Here is a 20,668-nt window from a genome sequence, read left to right as displayed (position 1 = left end):
AAAGAGAAACTGCAGAACTAAAATTCATTTGCAAATTTAACACCATTAATTTGGGCTTGAATAGGGACCGGGAGTGGCTGGCACACTACAAAAGCAACTTTCCCTCTCCTGGAATTGACACCAACTCATCAATTATTGGAAGTGGACCACACCCACCCTGATTGAATTGGCCCTGTCAACACAGGTTCTCCACTTGTGAGGTACCTCCCTTCTCTTCATGTGTCAGTATAATAAATGGTTGTATCTGTAAGTTTCACTCCATGCATCTGAAGAAGTGGGTTTTTTACCCACAAAAGCTTCTGCCCAAATAAACTGGTTAGTCTTTAAGGTGCCACCGGACTCCTTGTTGTTTTTGTAAATTTGGTTAGTGCACTAGCTTTTCTTATTTTCTAGGAATGTGTGTTCAAACCCTGATTGAGCCCAAACTGATCACAAATAATAGCAAATTACTTAATTTCTTCCTAGTTCTTTCAAAATACATCAGTAAACCACCCAAATATTAACACAATTTGGTATGATTGGTAGTCCCTGCTAAAGAGAGGCCTATGGCTGGAAGAGCAGTTTTATGTATTTAAGATGTAGGACAATATCCACACATCCTAACATACTGCATCTTTCACTTGTGTCTTTTTAAGCTTTTTAGAGCAGAGACTTTATTTTTACCAGTTTACACAGCACCACCCACACTTGGCTCAAATCACAGTGGTGCCCTAATGGATAGTAAGGCTGCTTTGAAAACTGCACCTAAAGCGGGCCTAAAATTCCACCCTATAATTACTTTAGTCTCAAAATTTAACAACTCACTCAAGAGTGATTTATTTCCACATAATTTTTTGTTCAAAAAGATTCTAACTTCAGCAGAGGAAAGAGTTTGCAAAATGAGCTAGTGCTGAAAATTCAGACTTCCTCACTTTTTCAGACTAGTACAACTACAGAACCAGTGTCTTGACAAAATCCAAAAATTACACAATAATAGGACCAATTTAAATTTAAAGTAGGGCTGTCCATTAATCAGTTTTAATCGCACTGTTAAACAATAGAATACCAACTGAAAATTATTAAATATTTTGGATATACATATACACACACACACACACACATATATAGTATTCTGTGCTGTAATTGAAATCAAAGTGTATATTATTTTTATCACAAATATTTGCACTGTAAAAATGATAAAATAGTATTTTTCAACTCACCTCATACAAGTACTGTAGTGCAATCTCTTTGTAGTGAAAGTGCAACTTACAAATGTATTTTTTTTTGTGTTACGTAATTGCACTCGACACAAAACAATGTAAAACTTTCTGAGCCTACAGGTCCACACTGTCCTACTTCTTGTTCAACCAATCGCTAAGACAAACAAGTTTGTTTACATTTCCGGGTGATAATGCTGCCCTCTTCTTATTTACAATGTCACCTGAAAGTGAGAACAGGCATTTGCATGGCACTTTTGTAGCCGGCACTGCAAGGTATTTACAAGCCAGATATGATAAACATTCGTATGCCCCTTCATGCTTCAGCCACCATTCCAGAGGACATGCTTCCATGCTGATGACGCTTGTTAAAAATATAATGTGTTAATTAAATTTGTGATTGAACTCCTTGGGGGAGAATTGTATGTCCCCTGCTTTGTTCTACCCGCATTCTGCCATTTATTTCATGTTATAGCAGTCTCAGATGATGACCCAGCACATGTTGTTCGTTTTAAGAACACTTTCACTGCAGATTTGACAAAATGCAAAGATGGTACCAACGTGAGATTTCTTAAGATAGCTGCAGCACACGACACAAGGTTTAAGAATCTGAAGTGCCTTCCAAAAAACGGAGAGGGACGAGGTGTGGGGCATGCTTTCAGAAGTCTTAAAAGAGGAACACTCTGATGCAGAAACTACAGAACCTGAACTACCAAAAAAGAAAATCAACCTTCTGTTGGTAGCACCTGTCTCAGATGATGAGAATGAACATGAATCAGTCCGCTCTGCTTTGGATGGTTATCGAGCAGAACCTGTTATCAGCATGGATGCCTGTCCCCTGGAATGGTGGTTGACGCACGAAGGGACATATGAATCTTTAGCTCATCTGACACACAAATATCTTGTGACTCCACCTACTACAGTGCCATGCGAATGCCTGTTCTCACTTTCGGGTGACTATTGTAAACAAGAGGTGGGCAACATTTACTCCTGCAAATGTTAACAAACTTGTTTTTCTGAGCGATTGGCTGAAGAAGAAGTAGGACTGAGTGGACTTGTAGGCTCTAAAGTTTTACAATGTTTTGTTTTTGAGTGCAGTTATTTTTTTGGTACATAATTCTACATTTGTAAGTTCAACTTTCATGATAAAGAGATTGCACTACAGTACTTGTATGAGGTGAACTGAAAAATATTTGTTTTTTACAGTGCAAATATCTGTAATCAAAAATAACAATATAAAGTGAGCACTGTCTACTTTGTATACTGTGTTGCAATTGAAATCAATATATTTGAAAATGTAGAACATCCAAAAATATTTAATAAAATTTCAGCTGGTATTCTGTTGTTTAGTAGTGCGATTAAAACTGCAATTAATCGTGATTAATTTTTTGAGTTAATCGCGTGAGTTAACTGAGATTAATTGACAGCCCTAATAATATAGCTATATAAGTACGATAAAAAAGCCAACTGAAGTTATACTGAGGTTCAGATATCTATTCATCATCAATAACTATTTAACAAACTGGCTCAATTTACAACTCAAAACTGGATTTTAAATCAGTAAATCAAATATTGATAATAATAAGGTACCATTTTTACAAAATATCTTTTCTGATCTTAACTATACATCAAAGAGAATTAGATGTGAATTAAATAAAATTACTTACTTCCTGTATTTCATCTGGGACAGAGGAGTCCATCAACCTAAACAGCAAATTCCGAAGTGGGCCTGCCTGCCTTCCAAGAATGCTAGTAGCTACTCCTCCAGCTAACGCAAGAGCAAGATGATTAGAAAGTAACTTCAGGCACAACTTGAGGAAACTGTGATGTTCTCTGCAAAACAAAATGTTGTTGTTAATCTTGCCTGTAAATCAGCTTTGACACAATACAAGTTTAGGTCCCATGGGGGAACCGGGTCTTATACATGAGAATATAATCTTTCCAGGCCTCTCAAAAATCTTATTGATATTCTAATATAAAAGACAGATTGGTTATCCACCTGAGGGTGGAAGGCCGAGATAGCTGCTAGGTGGACCTTTATCGAGCTAATGGCCAAAACCTTGCCGTTTTAGGCACAAAAGATAGACCAAGATATGCAGGATTGAAGAATGCATTGGCGAAACTGCAGAACCAGACCAACTAGAGAAACACTTCCACTTAGAGAGGCAAGTAGACTTAGTAGATAGTATTCTACTATCCAACAGCACATCTTGAAACTCTTTTGAACACATTTGCTTCCTAGAATCTAACTATGGAGCATCCATGCTGCTAGATGGAATGTCTGCAGGTTTGAATGGCGCAAGCGACCAGAGTTTTGAGAAATCAGATCCGGGTCCAATGGAAGTGGTATCAGCTTTCACCAAAAGGGACAGGAGGTTGCTAGACCAGCGCAACAGGAAAGCATCTGTCATGGAACCCAGACTGTGACCCTGTAGGGAACAAAATTGCTGGCATTTCCTCTTGTATCTCACTGCAAACAGGTCTACCTGGGGACTCCCCCAGAGCTGGAAAATGGATCTGGTTACATCAGAAGGGACCACTCGTGGTGACTCGTAAATGACCTGCTTAGATAATCTGCCAACGCATTCTGTACTCTGAGAAGGTAATAGACATTGAGATAAATTGAGCTAGCAACGCAAAAATCCCATAAACAAATTGCATCTTGGCAGAACAGGGATGAGCAGGCCCCTTCTTGTTTGTAGAAACAGAACAATGCTGCTGTGTTGTCTGTGATAGTGAGCAGGCGTCTTCCCTTGATATGGGGTAGAAAACCTGACATGCCAGCCAGATAGCTGCCAACCCCCTGATATTTATGTTAAGAGTTAGGTCCTTTGTGAACCATATCCCCTGTGAGTGAAGGAACCCAGACAAACCCCTCAACCTACGGCAGATACATCCATTACTAGCATTAGCCATGGTTGAGGAGGGACAAATGGAACTCCTATGCAGACGTTAGTGGGGTTCGTCCATCAATCTACAGTGTCTAAAATGTGAGGGGGGGGGCCCTTGACCATAGTGGTCAGATGGTGACAGCACAGCAAAAATACTGAGGCCAGCCAACCTTGTAGAGTCCTCAGATACAATCTGGCATACCAGACTATATATGTACAAGAGGCTGTTTGTCCCAGACGCCTCATACAATTCCATACAGTTGTGATTGGGTAAGTCTTGAGATCTAAAATGATGGACTGAGTTGTCTGAATCCTTGTCTCTGGAAGGAAAAAAATGGTTACCTAACTCTCTAACTATTGTTCTCTGAGATGTGCTGAACAAGTCCATTCAACTGTAGGTTTGTGCATGCCTCATGCACAGCTGTCAAAGATTTTTCCCTTAGCAGTACCCATCAGGGCAGGGCAAGGGCCCTCTGGTGCCTTGTGCCACTGCACGCATGCATAAAGAGGCACGCTGCCCCCAACCTTCCTCAGTTTTTTCACACCAGAAAGACTCTGATAAAGAGGGGAAGGCAGGCAGGTCATGGAATGAACATGTGCAACGCATTTTGAAGAACAGTTACAGAAAACCAGTTTTGCTTCTTCGAGTCATTGCACATGTCCATCCTACTGTAGTGATTCACAAGCAGTTCAAACTGGCAGGGGGCTCAGAGTCTACTTAAACGAGGATTAAAGGACAACTTGTCCAAACCTGGCATCCTCTCTGGATTGATGAGATATGGCATAGTGAGAGGCAAACGTATGGAGCAATGCCCATGTAGCTGCCTTACATATATCCAGAACTGGAACCCTAACCTGCAACCTGGTTGAGTGAGCCATTACTCTACTCGGAGGTGTGATGTCAACCAGCTGGTAAGATAAACAAAAGCAGCTGGAGATCCAGGCAGAGATCCTCCAAGTTGAGACTGGTTGGCCCTTTACTCTATCTGAAATGATGAAGAAGAGTTTAGTCGAAGACCTGAATGACCTAATCCAGTCTTGATAAAAGGTCAAAGCTCTTCTAACATCAAGAGTATGAAGCATTTCTTTCCCTTTACAGGAATGACACTTTGGAAAAAACGTTGGTAGATAATCTCGTGATTTAAATTCAATTTGGAGACCACTTTAGACAGGAATTTAGGGTGAAGCCAAAGTAAAACCTTGTCCCTAAAGAAAATTGTATAGGGAGGCTCTGACACTAAAGCTCATAGCCAAGGTTATGGCAACAAGGAAAGCTACTTTCACTGACATGTGTAACAAGAACAAGTTGCAAGCAGCTCAGGGGGTGGGGAACATCAACTTTGCTAGTACTAAACTTAAGCTCAACTGTGAAATATGATAAACCTATAGCTATAACTGAACAAATCCTTCAGAAACCTGATGGACATGGGATTTGAAAAAAATTGATCCGTTATCCACAGGTAGATGGAAAGCGGATACCACTCCCAGATGAACTCTAATCAAACTAAGAGCCAATCCTTTAAGAACAAAAGATAGTCCAAGACGTGGCTAATCAGATCTTGAGCTAGAGGAATGCGCCTCTGAGGGACCAGGTATAAAATCTCTTCCATTTAGCAAAGTAAGCAGACCTAGTGAAGGCTTCCTGCTATTCAGTAGGACTTCCTGTATCCCTTTAGAGCAAACTTGTTCCAAAGTTGTCACCCACAAAGAATCAACACAATCAGCTAGAGAGCTTGAAGCCTGGGATGAAGAAATAAACCGTTGTGCTGGGAGATAAGATACACCTCTCTCAGGAACAACAGTTGAGGTCTGACTGATTTTCAACCCTATTAGCGATATCAATGTTGATGGGGCTATGCAGGGGCTATTAGAACAAGGTGAGCAGAATCTTGCTTACCTTTGGATAAGACTTTCAGCTGAGGCCCCCTCGGGGAGGAAAAAGATGACTTTTGTTTTTTCTTGCTGCAAACATGCCCACTTTGGGAGTTCCCCACTGCTGGAATATGGATCTGGAAATGCCCAGTCAGAGAGATGACTTGTGGTGGCCTGTGAACAACCTGGTCAGGTGGTCTGCCAGAGAGTTTTGAACTCCTGGAAGGTAAGGTGCTTTCGGGTTGATGGAACTGATAATGCAAAAGTTCCATAGGAGGATTGCTTCCTGGCATAACATTGTGGATCAGGCCCCTCCTCGTTTGTTTACATAAAACATAGTTGCTGTGTTGTCCATGAGCACCAATAAGTTCCACGTCCTGATGTGTGGAAGGAATGCCATGTAAGCTAGGTGGATGGCACAGAGCTCCCTAACATTTATATGGAGTCAGATCCCGGGGAGACCAATGCCCCTGACTCTAAGTGAGCGTCAGTTGTGGAGGGGCAAAGGGAACTCTCTTGCAAACATCAGCAGAATCTATCCACCAGTCCAGGGAGGATAAGACCCCATGGGGATACTTGAACCACACTGTCTGCATGATAACAGGCTGGTGAATACACCGAGGCTATCCCACCCTGTAAATGTCTGAGGTGCAGTCTGGCATGCTGTATCTCGTAAGTTCATGCTGCCACGTGACCTAGAAGTTTGAGGCAGTTCCAAACTTTGATGATAGGATGCACCTTTAGACCTAGAGCAATAAGACACAGCTTGGAACCTCTGCTACGGTAGGAAAGCCCTGGCTTTTGTAGAGTCCAGGACTGCCCCAATTAATTCTATTCTTTGTACAGACGGCAGGACAGATTTCTATGCATTGATTAGTAGCCCCAGTACATCAAAAGTGGATTGAATACTGCCAATGCTGGAAAGCACCTGAGATCTGGACCAGGCTCTTACTTGCCAGTCAGGTAAGGAAACACATGGACTCCTAACAGTCAGGATGATGGTGCAGAGGCCATGGTCCTAGCAGCCGAGTCAGCTGCATCCAAATCAGCCTGCAGTGAAGTTCTTCCCATCAACTTCCCTTTATCGACCAGAGAAAGGAACTTCTGCTTAGTCTCCTCAGGCAACTTGTTCTTAGATTTTACAATAACATCACAGATCTTAAAATCATATCACCCTAATAAAGCCTGTTGGCTGGTGATTCTAAGCTATAACCCTGCCATAGAATACATTTTTCTCAGCAAGTCCAGCTTTTTTGCATCCCTTGACTTAGGGGTAGATGCCGGATTCGCCTAGCACTCCCTCTCGTTGGCAGCCGAGACAACCAGTCACCCTGGAGGGGCCTGGGAATAAAAATGCTCAAAACCCTCGGTGGCCACAATACCTGCACTCCACTAGCTTTGCTGTGGGAGGGAGGAGAGTTTGCCAGAGAGCCTTGTTAGGTTCTAAAATTGCTTCATTAATTGGCAGAGCCACTTGAGATGGAGCAGCAGAGGCATCGACGAGGCAGTGAGAAGATTCCCTAACTGCCTCCACCTGAATATCTATGGCCAAAAGCCCCCCTTTTTTAAGAGCTCCTGGTGAGCCTTGCAGTCATCAGGAAGAGGCAAAAACACCCCCAAAGAAACTGCTTCATCTGGAGAGGAGGATGAAACTAGCCCAGATTTAGGCTGTGCCTCCTTGGTTAGCTGTCCTGACAGATGTTCCTCAACACTTTCTTCCTGCTCAGTACCAGACTCAGTAGCAGGTTCAGGAGGGGATCGATGAGTTGATTTCCCACGTCTATCCAAGGAAACTGAATGTGACTGACATAGGGAGGATTCAGAAGGGGAAGGAAACCCTGACTCACAAGTTCAGAAAGGCCAGTGAAAGAGTGCTGGACCCTAGTGTCACAGGTCACATGTCCATGTCAGCACCAGTTTCAGGGTCTTACAAATACCCCAAGTGGTAAGGTCTAGGACAGGCGTAGGCAACCTATTGCACGTGTGCCAAAGGGGGCATGCGAGCTGATTTTCAGTGGCACTCACACTGCCCGGGTCCTGGCCACCAGTCTGGGGGGCTCTGCATTTTAATTTAATTTTAAATGAAGCTTCTTAAACATTTTAAAAACCTTATTTACTTTACATACAACAATAGTTTAGTTATATATTATAGACTTATAGAAAGAACTTCTAAAAACATTAAAATGTATTACTGGTACGCAAAACCTTAAATTAGAGTGAATAAATGAAGACTTGGCACACCACTTCTGAAAGGTTGCCGACCTGTGGTCTAGGAGAAGAGTGGCAAGACACACTTTGCACCTGGGAAACATAAGAGTCAACCTCCAAGTCAGAAAAGTTGCTTTCTCCTGACCACAGAGGGGCCAATCCAGTCGGCTCCGGGAACTGGTGCCAGGAGTCCAGGGAAAAGCAAAGACAAGACATTATTGCTTGCTTACATCTCTACAGTACCAAAGAATAAGAGCTCCAGAATGGAGCTGACTTGATGCTGGGCACTATACTGAGGAAGCTGAAGTCAAGCGGTCTACCGCTACAGGAGGAGTGATCTCCTGCACTACTGTGGAGACCGGCACCAATAAGCTCAGCAAGCCTCTTGCAGCTTGAGGGTGAAGATGGTACTGGGACAGTCTCTGACTGGTAGACAAGATATATAGATAGTGCCAAAGATGATGAAGATGCTGCTTTGGACTCTAGACTTGATAGTGCCTAGCTCAGCACTTGATCGATGTTGATCGATGAGTTGAGGAGTGATTTGATTTTAACTGCACTCTATTCAACACTCTGTTCCCTTTCTTGGAAGGCTGAGGGACCAGAGAGATCTGCCTCTCCCAGCAGTGTCCTTGGAAGCCTTCTACTTTTTCCTTGGCAGTGGTGATGGAGAGCAGTGCCGCATCACACTTGGTGCACGTCTCACAGATGCTGAAGTTCTTGGTACCATCTCTGACCGAGAAGGCGCTGAAGGTGGTCTCAGAACACCTCCATCAAAAGAAACTTCAGCCTACCCTCTCCATCTTTCTTAAGCTTGAAGTTCTTGCAAATCTGGTACTGATCCCTAATATAAGACTCATGCTAGCACTTCAAACTAGAGTGCGGGTTTCTCACAGGCATGGGCTTAAAGCACTCCAGACAGGGCTTGAATCCCAGTGCCCAATGCATCCCTTGGTACCAATAATGGAACCCCAAACTTGGCGAACTGAGAATAAATTAACTCAACAAATACTAACTAACCCTAATGACTAAACAAATATGTAATTACATGTAAGAAAAAACAGCTGAGAGCACTTGTTAAAGCAAAGCCAACAGATTAAAACAATCATCACAGGCAGTAAGAAGGAACTGAGGGGGGCCAGGGGCAGCTCCTCCCTGAATACATGTATGCAGTGGCTTGCTACTGCACAAGGCACACAAGCTACCTCGATGTGTACCACTGAGGGGAAAAAATTTTGACAATGGTCCTTGGGATGTACACACACCAAGAGCGAAATGCACATGTGTAATCACCCAAAGAAGAGTAGTTTGATTTTTGGCATTGAAAAAAATATTGTATTGCAAAACAAAATATATCTGAAATGCAAAGGCTGTTTAATCCAGGAAACCAAAATCCCAAATCTTTACTATTAAAAACAAAAAAACAAAACCAAATATGTATATACTGTATAGATACCTTGATGAAGGGAAAGGAAGAGGAGGAATCTCACTGTTAATTTTATCACAGTACCGCTCAAGAAAGGAGCGCAGATGGGAGAAGGTACTTTCTTCCAGGTCTACACAATAAGGTCTGTGCCATGCAACAACTTGTCTGGAATCAAACATAAGAAATGCATGAAGTACACTGAAATAAATGTACATGTAAAACATGCAACTATCTGTATAATAAATTAACAGTTACAGTAAATTAATACGGTTGTCACGTCAAGGACACTATCATTGCATTCATAGGCAGCAGGGACACTTGCTGGGATTATCTGGGTTTCTCTCACTTAATTCTCTGCCATTGCAGGGACCTCAGTCCCTCCTATTCTCTGCCTGTGGCACATAACCGTTTAGTGTCCTGTGGGCTATAATACATAGGTCTAAGTTTGGTTGTTGGGTTCAGTGACTCTGAGTAGTGTTGGTGGCCTGTGATATACAGGAGGTCAGACTAAATGATATGGTGGTTCCTTCTGGCTTAAAACTCTAAGGTTTTGGCTCATAGCTTGACCTAACAAAATAGTTATCTGATTGGGGCAGAAAATCTTCCTGATTCTTGTAGCTAGTTTCTCTTTTTTCTGTAAATGTCTCTCTGAATCAAACACTGAGCAACTAAAACAAAATATGTGCTTTTATGGGTACCTCAAATATAGGGACATGGGATTTTTTTTGAAGCTGATTCTTAGAGGAGCTGTAAAACATTCTCAAAACTAGTTTGGCATCATGAAAGTTACTAATTAACTACAGAAATTTTGACATAATACTGACAGTTTGAAGGGATGCAGTCATTTGATGTTATATGAAATTAACTAATTTTTGAAATTCCAATTTCCACTATAGCTCCCTTTAAAACAGAAGGTTTTGAAAAAAAAATTCTGTCATCCTTAAAAAAATTGTTAAGAGTTTCTCTAGTTCTATGTTGCTTTTTATCAGGGTCTTCTCTGTTAAACTGCTTCAGCTTCAAGCATGGACAAGGCCTAACAAACAATTTTTAAAAACTGATTTAGGTCAACCAGAGCGAACACCTACATGGACACACTTATTTTGATGTTAGAATGGCTTATTTCAGTTAAGTAATAACAATTCCCAATTAAGTTAAACTAAAAAAGCCTCTCAAACTGAAGTGTGTCTATCCTTGAGGTTTGTTTACACAAGACGTGAGACATTTTTTTCCTTGCTAATAGATTATACAGGGAAACAATGTAACTGACACAAAGTGCTGTCATATCCACAAAATAAACAAACTTGAAAAACAATTATTTTTCAACTTTTCAGTTTTATTAACCTTAAATGTTCTTTGTCCAATAGTAGGTACAAAGCTTTCAGAGAAAATATTTCTGAATTGACAGTGTCCCTATCTGTTATAGCTGTTAAACACGAATCACAATGATAAAAAAAACCAAAACAGAAAATCTTTAAAGCATTATAAACAGAACTATTGCAATACTGTGATGTACAATGCTGTTAACAAGTACAATTAAAAATTTTAACATACATCAGGTTATTTTTATAAAATGTAGTATTTTACCTGTCCCTTGGAAGGGCTGTCCAGGCAAGGCTATGCGACGTGCCAGCTGAAATCTGTTGAATTGCTATTCCGTCTAAACCACTTACTTTCTTTGGTTTAGTAATGGGACCAGTGGAATTTCCCTGACCGCACTGTCCCATGGAATTGTTACCCCAAGCATAAACTTCATTATCTAAAGAGATAATCAAAGAAGGAAATAAAATGTGTGGCTCAGTGTCTTTTAATCAAAGATGATTATAAACACCCTATATACCATATTTATATTACCATGAGAGAGTGCCAAACAATGGCTGTCACCAATTGACGTATCAACTATTCTTGTAGCAGCCAGCTCTTCAATCAGCTTGGGTCTAAGAGCAGTAGCTTCTGAAGAACCACAGCCTAGGCATGCACCACAGCCCCACGCATATACCTAAAAACACAAATATACATATAGGTTTCAAACACAATATTATTGGTATTTGTCAAGAGACAGAGCTACAGAAGACTGTGTGTGTGTAATTACTGCAATTATACCTGTAATTGCACAAGCAAGTTATGTATGTATACTTGTATTTATGCACTCTGTACAAATCTGGACTCTGATATACCCACTTATATAAAAATTCCTGACTGCTTCATAAATTAATTATACACATTATGCCACGGAAAATTCTTCGGGATAACAATTCTCCAATATACAACACAAGAAAAAATATTTGAGAAATTAAATGACCTCAAACCTCCATAATTTCCAAAATCATCATTACACATAAGCTATAAAAGATTATTCTTCTGTTTTTAGTCCCAACATTATTTGGTATATAAAACATCCTGTTGGGGGTAAATTTAATCCAGAATTCCTTCCCATTTGTAGGCTTAAATTTCATTCAATCACACCTCACAATACCTTTACAAACAAATCAAAACAAATACTAAAAGAGTTGCAATTACATGTTAAGTAACTGGGGTTAAAAGAGATTTTAGTAAGGGTGATGGACAAATATGGCTGTTGAAATTTAGCAAACAATGCAACAATCAAAATTTATCTGAAATATATGTATAAACCTTAAAAAATTATTTTCTTTGGTTATCAAGACCCTTGGGACCACAGACCTTTTCTTTACTATCTGACATGGACAGGAATGGACTGCTGAATCCGGGCCCAAGTACATATATGGCTTTATATAAACAATGTATTCAAACCTATTACTATATATGCTGTAATGTTCATTAAGACTATGAAATACTCTATATAACAGCTCCACATTTCTGTATTACCCTTTAAAAGAGAACCTTTGCAAGACTGGACCTTTGGTGTTTTGCATTTATAATACAGAAATGTATACTAAATATACAGATAGAAATTATAAAATGTAGTTCTAGTCTGTAAAGATAAACATATATTCTTTTTCTATATATATTATAATCTTGGGAATTTTTTCCCTATAGACTGAAGAAGTCATGTGGCACTTGAATATTATACTACAGCTATAGTATATTACTGGAAAACAGAAATAATTGTTATGTATGACAACTACGATTATAAACTATGATATTAGTTACCACTTGTACCAATTTTGATCTTGAGGAAGGATGACAGCACTGCATGAATTATTGTGTGATAGATCCTAGATATGTTAATAAAGTTGTGGCCTAGTTAAACCACACTCCTGGTGTCTTGTCTTTCTTCCAGCTATGCTTGGAACAAATTATACTTCTCTAAATTGTATTTCTCTAAACAGAGCATCTATGCTAAGTAAAATTTTACATACCTGTTGTATAACATTTAAGATTTTTTTTGGTTTTAAAGTGTCTCAAAGGCGTATATTCCTTTTCATAATTTTAACCAAAATAATAACCATACACATTTAAATAACAAGTCTCGGGCATCTTGTCAAACAGCAAGACTGTCGTTCAAGTAAAAATATCTTTTTGCCTACCTGTCCTGTTGATGTCAAGGCAAGTGAAGATTGGCTCCCAGCACATACTTTGCGAATGAACATTCCTTGTAAAGCTTCTATAACCTTAGGTTTATATACTCTATTGGTATCACCATGGCCGAGTTTACCTATCAGACAGACACATAAGGTAATATTAGACAAAAGTAACCTGCAGTTATGACAGTTATGTGAAGATTTAACTTCCCAAACAAAAGCCTTTTAGATTTCTAAACATTTGCCTCAGTGTTTCTCTTTGGTAGGTAAGTGTTTTGCTTTATTTTTAAATTACTTTATTGCTATTCAGTAGAAGGAAGCATAGAGGTTGTAGTAGATGTTTACTGAACACACACCTAGCAGACTAAACTGAGTTTTTTCACTAATGTGTTGCTTAGCTCCTCATTTTGTGATCTGTCATTTACTTAAGTCTTCTTAAATGTGAAGCCTTAGCATGTTTAGTAAAACAAAAATCCAACTCTATTTTTTTTTTTAACTTAAAGGATGGCCTGAAAAGTTTTTCTGAAGTTTTCTAACAGTCCTTCATACGTTAATATGTCTGTTTTTAAGCCCTTCACATAATTTTAAGGTTTTCTGTCTTTTCTTCCTCGAAGTTTCTCTTTTGAATTCAGCCCTTTGCCCTCAGAAGTTCACGTAATGTCATTTTCTGTGAAAGAGCAGTTGTGACCGGGTGTATAAACCCCACACTAGACCTGAAGTTAAAGCGCAACCATAGGCCCAAACGACCCAGCCCAGCTGCAACTGCAGAACATATTTCAGATGGAGGAGGGAACTTAAAAGGAAAGCAGACAGTTCAGAAGGGGGTTGAACAGGCAGGGATAAGGACCTGCCTTGGGAGCTGCTGCAAAGGGGTACTACAGGAGCTTTCATCTGGAGAAAAGGAGCCTAACTGCTCTGCCCAGACAGAGCAAAGGACAGTCCAGTCCATATCTTTCTCTTTTACTGGTCCACCACAGTAAAAAAAACGGTTACTTACTTTGTCGTAACTGTTGTTTTTCGAGATGTGTTGTTCACGTCCATTCCACATTAGATGTGTGCGCACTGCATGCACGAGCGTCGGAAACTTTTTCCCTTAGCAGCTCCCATTGGGCCAGCGGGCCCCCTGAGTGGCGCCACTGCGCCCCGCATATATACCCCTGCTGGCCCGACCCCCTCCAGGTCCTTCTTGCTGGCGACTCCAACAAAGGGGTAGGAGGGTGGGTGGTGGAATGGATGTGAACAACACATCTCGAAGAACAGTTACGAGAAAGTAAGTAACCGTTTTTTCTTCAAGTGCTTGTTCACGTCCATTCCACATTAGGTGAATTACAGCTTACCTCTGGAGGACGGTAGGAGTCACGGAACAACTGCTCGGAGGACCGCTCTGCCAACTGCCACGTCCTCTCTGGCCTACTGGTTGACCACACAGTGGGTCGTGAAAGTGTGCACCAAAGACCAGGTGGCTGCTCTGCAGATCTCCTGGATGGGGACCTGTCCCAGGAACACTGTGGAAGTCGCCTGCGCCCTGGTCAAGTGGGCCGGGAACACCTCGGGGCGGGAACACCTGCGAGCTCATAGCATGCCCTGATGCAGCTTGTAATCCAAGACGAAATCCGCTGCGCCAACACTGGGAGGCCTTTTAACCTCTCGGCCACAGCCACAAACAACTGTGCGGATTTGCAAAAGGGCTTGGTGCGCTCCAAATAGAACGCCAGCACTTGACGCACTGGATGTGCCATGTTTGTCTTTCTTCCACAGGACAGAAGCGACTTTGTCTGTACAAAGTGCAAGCTGGTCTCCATATTGGAAGAGAAGATTGAAGGTCTGGAGCAACAGATAACAACCCTGCGTTGCATACGGGAAACTGAGGATTTCCTGGACGAAACTCAGGATAGGCTTCTAGGGGCACAAAGCTCTACAGATATAGAGCAGGTTGCACAGAGGAGCCAAGAGACCAGTGAAGAAGCTTGGCAACATGTGACCTCCAGAAGAGGTAAGCGGAATGTCCGGGTTCCAGTAACACAGACACAGGTAACTAACCGCTTTCATGTTCTCTCCACAGGTATCGTTGCGGAGAGTGGACCAGATGATATGTCTGGGGCGAGAAAGCAGAAGGAGACTCCGCTGGTTGGAAGGCATGAGATGCGCTGTCCTGAGGTTGGGGGTTCCACGACGACCACCCCCAAGAGGAGAAGGCGGGTGGTGGTGGTCGGGGACTCTCTCCTCCGGGGGACTGAGTCATCTATCTGCCGCCCTGACCGGGAAAACCGAGAAGTCTGCTGCTTGCCAGGGGCTAAGATTCGTGATGTGACGGAGAGACTGCCGAGACTCATCAAGCCCTCGGATCGCTACCCCTTCCTGCTTCTCCACGTGGGCACCAATGATACTGCCAAGAATGACCTTGAGCGGATCACTGCGGACTATGTGGCTCTAGGAAGAAGAATAAAGGAGTTGGAGGCGCAAGTGGTGTTCTCGTCCATCCTCCCCGTGGAAGGAAAAGGCCTAGGTAGGGACCGTCGAATCGTGGAAGTCAACGAATGGCTACGCAGATGGTGTCGGAGAGAAGGCTTTGGTTTCTTTGACCATGGGATGGTGTTCCATGAAGGAGGAGTGCTGGGTAGAGACGGGCTCCATCTTACGAAGAGAGGGAAGAGCATCTTTGCCAGCAGGCTGGCTAACCTAGTGAGGAGGGCTTTAAACTAGGTTCACTGGGGGAAGGAGACCAAAGCCCTGAGGTAAGTGGGAAAGCGGGATACCGGGAGGAAGCACAGGCAGCAATGTCTGTGAGGGGAGGGCTCCTGCCTCATACTGGCAATGAGGGGCGATCAACAGGTTATCTCAAGTGCTTATATACAAATGCACAAAGCCTTGGAAACAAGCAGGGAGAACTGGAGGTCCTGGTGATGTCAAGGAACTATGACGTGATCGGAATAACAGAGACTTGGTGGGATAACTCGTATGACTGGAGTACTGTCATGGATGGTTATAAACTGTTCAGGAAGGACAGGCAGGGCAGAAAAGGTGGGGGAGTAGCACTGTATGTAAGGGAGCAGTATGACTGCTCAGAGCTCCGGTACGAAACTGCAGAAAAACCTGAGTGTCTCTGGATTAAGTTTAGAAGTGTGTGCAACAAGAGTGATGTAGTGGTGGGAGTCTGCTATAGACCACCGGACCAGGGGGATGAGGTGGATGAGGCTTTCTTCCGGCAGCTCACGGAAGCTACTAGATCGCATGCCCTGATTCTCATGGGTGACTTTAATTTTCCTGATATCTGCTGGGAGAGCAATACAGCGGTGCATAGACAATCCAGGAAGTTTTTGGAAAGCGTAGGGGACAATTTCCTGGCGCAAGTGCTAGAGGAGCCAACTAGGGGGGGCGCTTTTCTTGACCTGCTGCTCACAAACCGGGTAGAATTAGTGGGGGAAGCAAAAGTGGATGGGAATCTGGGAGGCAGTGACCATGAGTTGGTTGAGTTCAGGATCCTGACGCAGGGAACAAAGGTAAGCAGCAGGATACGGACCCTGGACTTCAGGAAAGCAGACTTCGACTCCCTCAGGGAACGGATGGCCAGGATCCCCTGGGGGACTAACTTGAAGGGGAAAGGAGTCCAGGAGAGCTGGCTGTATTTCAAGGAATCCCTGTTGAGGTTACAGGGACAAACCATCCCGATGAGTCGAAAGAATAGTAAATATGGCAGGCGACCAACTTGGCTTAATGGTGAAATCCTAGCGGATCTTAAACATAAAAAAGAAGCTTACAAGAAGTGGAAGGTTGGACATATGACCAGGGAAGAGTATAAAAATATTGCTCGGGCATGTAGGAATGATATCAGGAGGGCCAAATCGCACCTGGAGCTGCAGCTAGCCAGAGATGTCAAGAGTAACAAGAAGGGTTTCTTCAGGTATGTTGGCAACAAGAAGAAAGCCAAGGAATGTGTGGGCCCCTTACTGAATGAGGGAGGCAACCTAGTGACAGAGGATGTGGAAAAAGCTAATGTACTCAATGCTTTTTTTGCCTCTGTTTTCACTAACAAGGTCAGCTCTCAGACTGCTGCGCTGGGCATCACAAAATGCGGAAGAGATGGCCAGCCCTCTGTGGAGATAGAGGCGGTTAGGGACTATTTAGAAAAGCTGGACATGCACAAGTCCATGGGGCCGGACGAGTTGCATCCGAGAGTGCTGAAGGAATTGGCGGCTGTGATTGCAGAGCCACTGGCCATTATCTTTGAAAACTCGTGGCGAACCGGGGAAGTCCCGGATGACTGGAAAAAGGCTAATGTAGTGCCAATCTTTAAAAAAGGGAAGAAGGAAGATCCTGGGAACTACAGGCCAGTCAGCCTCACCTCAGTTCCTGGAAAAATCATGGAGCAGGTCCTCAAAGAATCAATCCTGAAGCACTTGCATGAGAGGAAAGTGATCAGGAACAGCCAGCATGGATTCACCAAGGGAAGGTCATGCCTGACTAATCTAATCACCTTTTATGATGAGATTACTGGTTCTGTGGATGAAGGGAAAGCAGTGGATGTATTGTTTCTTGACTTTAGCAAAGCTTTTGACACGGTCTCCCATAGTATTCTTGTCACCAAGTTAAGGAAGTATGGGCTGGATGAATGCACTATAAGGTGGGTAGAAAGCTGGCTAGATTGTCGGGCTCAACGGGTAGTGATCAATGGCTCCATGTCTAGTTGGCAGCCGGTATCAAGTGGAGTGCCCCAAGGGTCGGTCCTGGGGCCGGTTTTATTCAATATCTTCATAAATGATCTGGAGGATGGTGTGGATTGCACTCTCAGCAAATTTGCGGATGATACTAAACTGGGAGGAGTGGTAGATACGCTGGAGGGGAGGGATAGGATACAGAAGGACCTAGACCAATTGGAAGATTGGGCCAAAAGGAATCTGATGAGGTTCAATAAGGATAAGTGCAGGGTCCTGCACTTAGGACGGAAGAACCCAATGCACAGCTACAGACTAGGGACCGAATGGCTAGGCAGCAGTTCTGCGGAAAAGGACCTAGGGGTGACAGTGGACGAGAAGCTGGATATGAGTCAGCAGTGTGCCCTTGTTGCCAAGAAGGCCAATGGCATTTTGGGATGTATAAGTAGGGGCATAGCGAGCAGATCGAGGGACGTGATCGTTCCCCTCTATTCGACATTGGTGAGGCCTCATCTGGAGTACTGTGTCCAGTTTTGGGCCCCACACTTCAAGAAGGATGTGGATAAATTGGAGAGAGTCCAGCGAAGGGCAACAAAAATGATTAGGGGACTGGAACACATGAGTTATGAGGAGAGGCTGAGGGAGCTGGGATTGTTTAGCCTGCAGAAGAGAAGAATGAGGGGGGATTTGATAGCTGCTTTCAACTACCTGAAAGGGGGTTCCAAAGAGGATGGCTCTAGACTGTTCTCAATGGTAGCAGATGACAGAACGAGGAGTAATGGTCTCAAGTTGCAGTGCGGGAGGTTTAGATTGGATATTAGGAAAAACTTTTTCACTAAGAGGGTGGTGAAACACTGGAATGCGTTACCTAGGGAGGTGGTAGAATCTCCTTCCTTAGAGGTTTTTAAGGTCAGGCTTGACAAAGCCCTGGCTGGGATGATTTAACTGGGAATTGGTCCTGCTTTGAGCAGGGGGTTGGACTAGATGACCTTCTGGGGTCCCTTCCAACCCTGATATTCTATGATTCTATGATTCTATGACGCACATCCAAGGTGTGCAAGCTGCAGTGACTCGGGTCCGTATGGGGTTTCGGGAAAAACACCGGCAGACAAGTGTCCTGGCCTAGATGGAATTGGGACACCACCTCAGGGAGGAACATGGGGTGCGGCCGGAGCTGCACCTTGTCCTTGTGAAATACTGTGTATGGTGGCTCAGAGATGAGGGCCCTCAGTTCGGACACCCTTCTGGCCGAGGTAATGGCAACCAGAAACGTCACCTTCCAGGAAAGGTGGAGGAGAGAACAGGTAGTGAGGGGCTCGAAAGGGGGTCTCATGAGTTTAGAAAGGACCAGGTTAAGGTTCCATGGAGGGACTGGGGGGCGGGAGTAAAGAAACACCCTCTCCAACCCTTTAAGGAACCGTCCCACCACTGGGTGGGAAAAAACCAAGCCCCCGAGAACCCCGGATGGAAGGCAGAGATGGCCGCCAGGTGCACTCTGACTGAGGATGGGGTTAGTCCTTGCTGCTTGAGGTGCAGGAGGTATTCCAGAATGGCCTGCACCGGGGCCTGGCCCGGCCGCACCTGTTGGGGTTCACACCAACACGAGAACCTTTTCCACTTGGCCATATAGGCCGCCCTGGTAGAGGGCTTTCTACTGCAAAGCAGAATTTGCTGCACAGGAAGGGAGCACTGGCTCTCCAGGGCGTCTAGCCACAGACCCTCCATGCCATCAGGTGCAGTGACTGCAGGTTGGGGTGGAGAAGCCGCCTGCCGTCCTGAGTAATTAGGTCCCAGTGTAGGGGCAGGACTACTGGGGCTCTAGGAGCTATGTGTACCAGTGTTGGCAGACCCAGGCTGTGGCGATGAGGATCACCGCCGCCCTGTCCCTGCGCACCTTGAGCAGGACCTTGTGCACCAAGGGGAGCAGGGGAAAGGCATACATCAAGCTCCCTCTCCACGGGATCGCAAATGTGTCCGCGAGTGAGCCTGGGCTGTGGCCCGGAACAAGCAGAACCGCGGGCCCTGGGCATTGGCCCTGATAGCAAACAGATCTACCCGGGGAAACCCCCACCTGCAGAAGAGCGAAAGCATGACGTCCGCCCAGAGCGTCCACTCGTGCATGCAGTATGACCTGCTGAGGGAGTCCGCCAGCTCGTTCCGTACTCCCGGGAGATTGCATAGCCCATGCGATTCATCTCGAGGCATCCTAAGGTCCCAGAGGAGGAGAGCCTCACGACAGAGTGGCGAGGAACGAGCCCCGCCCTGCTTGTTTATATAAAACATGGCAGTAGTGTTGTCTGTGAGAACTGTCACGCTGCAACCACTCAGCGTGGCATGAAAGGTCTGGCAGGCGAGACAAACCGCCCTGAGCTCCTTCATGTTGATATGGAGCGACCGCTCTGCCTCGGACCACAACCCCATAGTCATGAGGTCCCCCAGGTGAGCCCCCCATCCGTGGTCTGATGCGTCCATCATCAGCATCAGGTCCGGAAGTGGGGCAGCAAAGGGGATGCCTTCGCAAACCACAGGCTGGGACTGTCACCACAGCAGGGACTCCAGCACATCCCTTGGGGATGTCACTACCAGGTCCAGGGGGTCCCTGCCTGGTACACCTGAGCGAGCCACGCCTGCAGAGTCCTGAGTCTCAGGCTGGCATGCCTGACCACGTGTGTGCATGCTGCCATGTGGCTCAGCAGCCACAGGCAGCATCTGGCCGTTGTTGTTGGAAACTGGCGCAGGGAGGCCACTGCCTCTTGGATAGCCCAGAATCAGGATACCGGAAGGCTTGCCCCGACCTGCACTGACCGCCCCTATGAATTCCACTCTCCGTGTGGGTACGAGCGTGGACTTGGGGATGTTGACCAGGAGCCCAAGCTCTTGGAACAATCTCAGGGCCACCTCCACATGGCCCCGTACCTCCGCC

At 44.4% G+C, this 20,668-nt stretch overlaps 1 protein-coding gene across 9 annotated transcripts in view; it reads right to left on the bottom strand.

Annotated features, from left to right (window-relative positions):
• HERC1 (HECT and RLD domain containing E3 ubiquitin protein ligase family member 1) overlaps window positions 1–20,668 on the bottom strand; it is a 217,521-nt gene that overhangs the window by 139,510 nt on the left and 57,343 nt on the right. For all 9 annotated transcript variants that reach the window (XM_073303562.1, XM_073303563.1, XM_073303568.1 and 6 more), the window contains exons 8-12: window positions 13,100–13,227; window positions 11,445–11,589; window positions 11,178–11,349; window positions 9,624–9,758; window positions 2,864–3,029 (exon numbers count right to left, since the gene is read on the bottom strand). In XM_073303562.1, coding sequence (XP_073159663.1) covers window positions 2,864–3,029; window positions 9,624–9,758; window positions 11,178–11,349; window positions 11,445–11,589; window positions 13,100–13,227 — 746 coding nt within the window. The remainder of the gene's footprint in view (window positions 1–2,863; window positions 3,030–9,623; window positions 9,759–11,177; window positions 11,350–11,444; window positions 11,590–13,099; window positions 13,228–20,668) is intronic.

This window comes from Lepidochelys kempii, chromosome 10 (assembly GCF_965140265.1).
Source record: "Lepidochelys kempii isolate rLepKem1 chromosome 10, rLepKem1.hap2, whole genome shotgun sequence".
NCBI classification, from domain to species: Eukaryota; Metazoa; Chordata; order Testudines; family Cheloniidae; genus Lepidochelys; species Lepidochelys kempii.
This window is presented reverse-complemented; position numbering and strand designations above follow the sequence as displayed.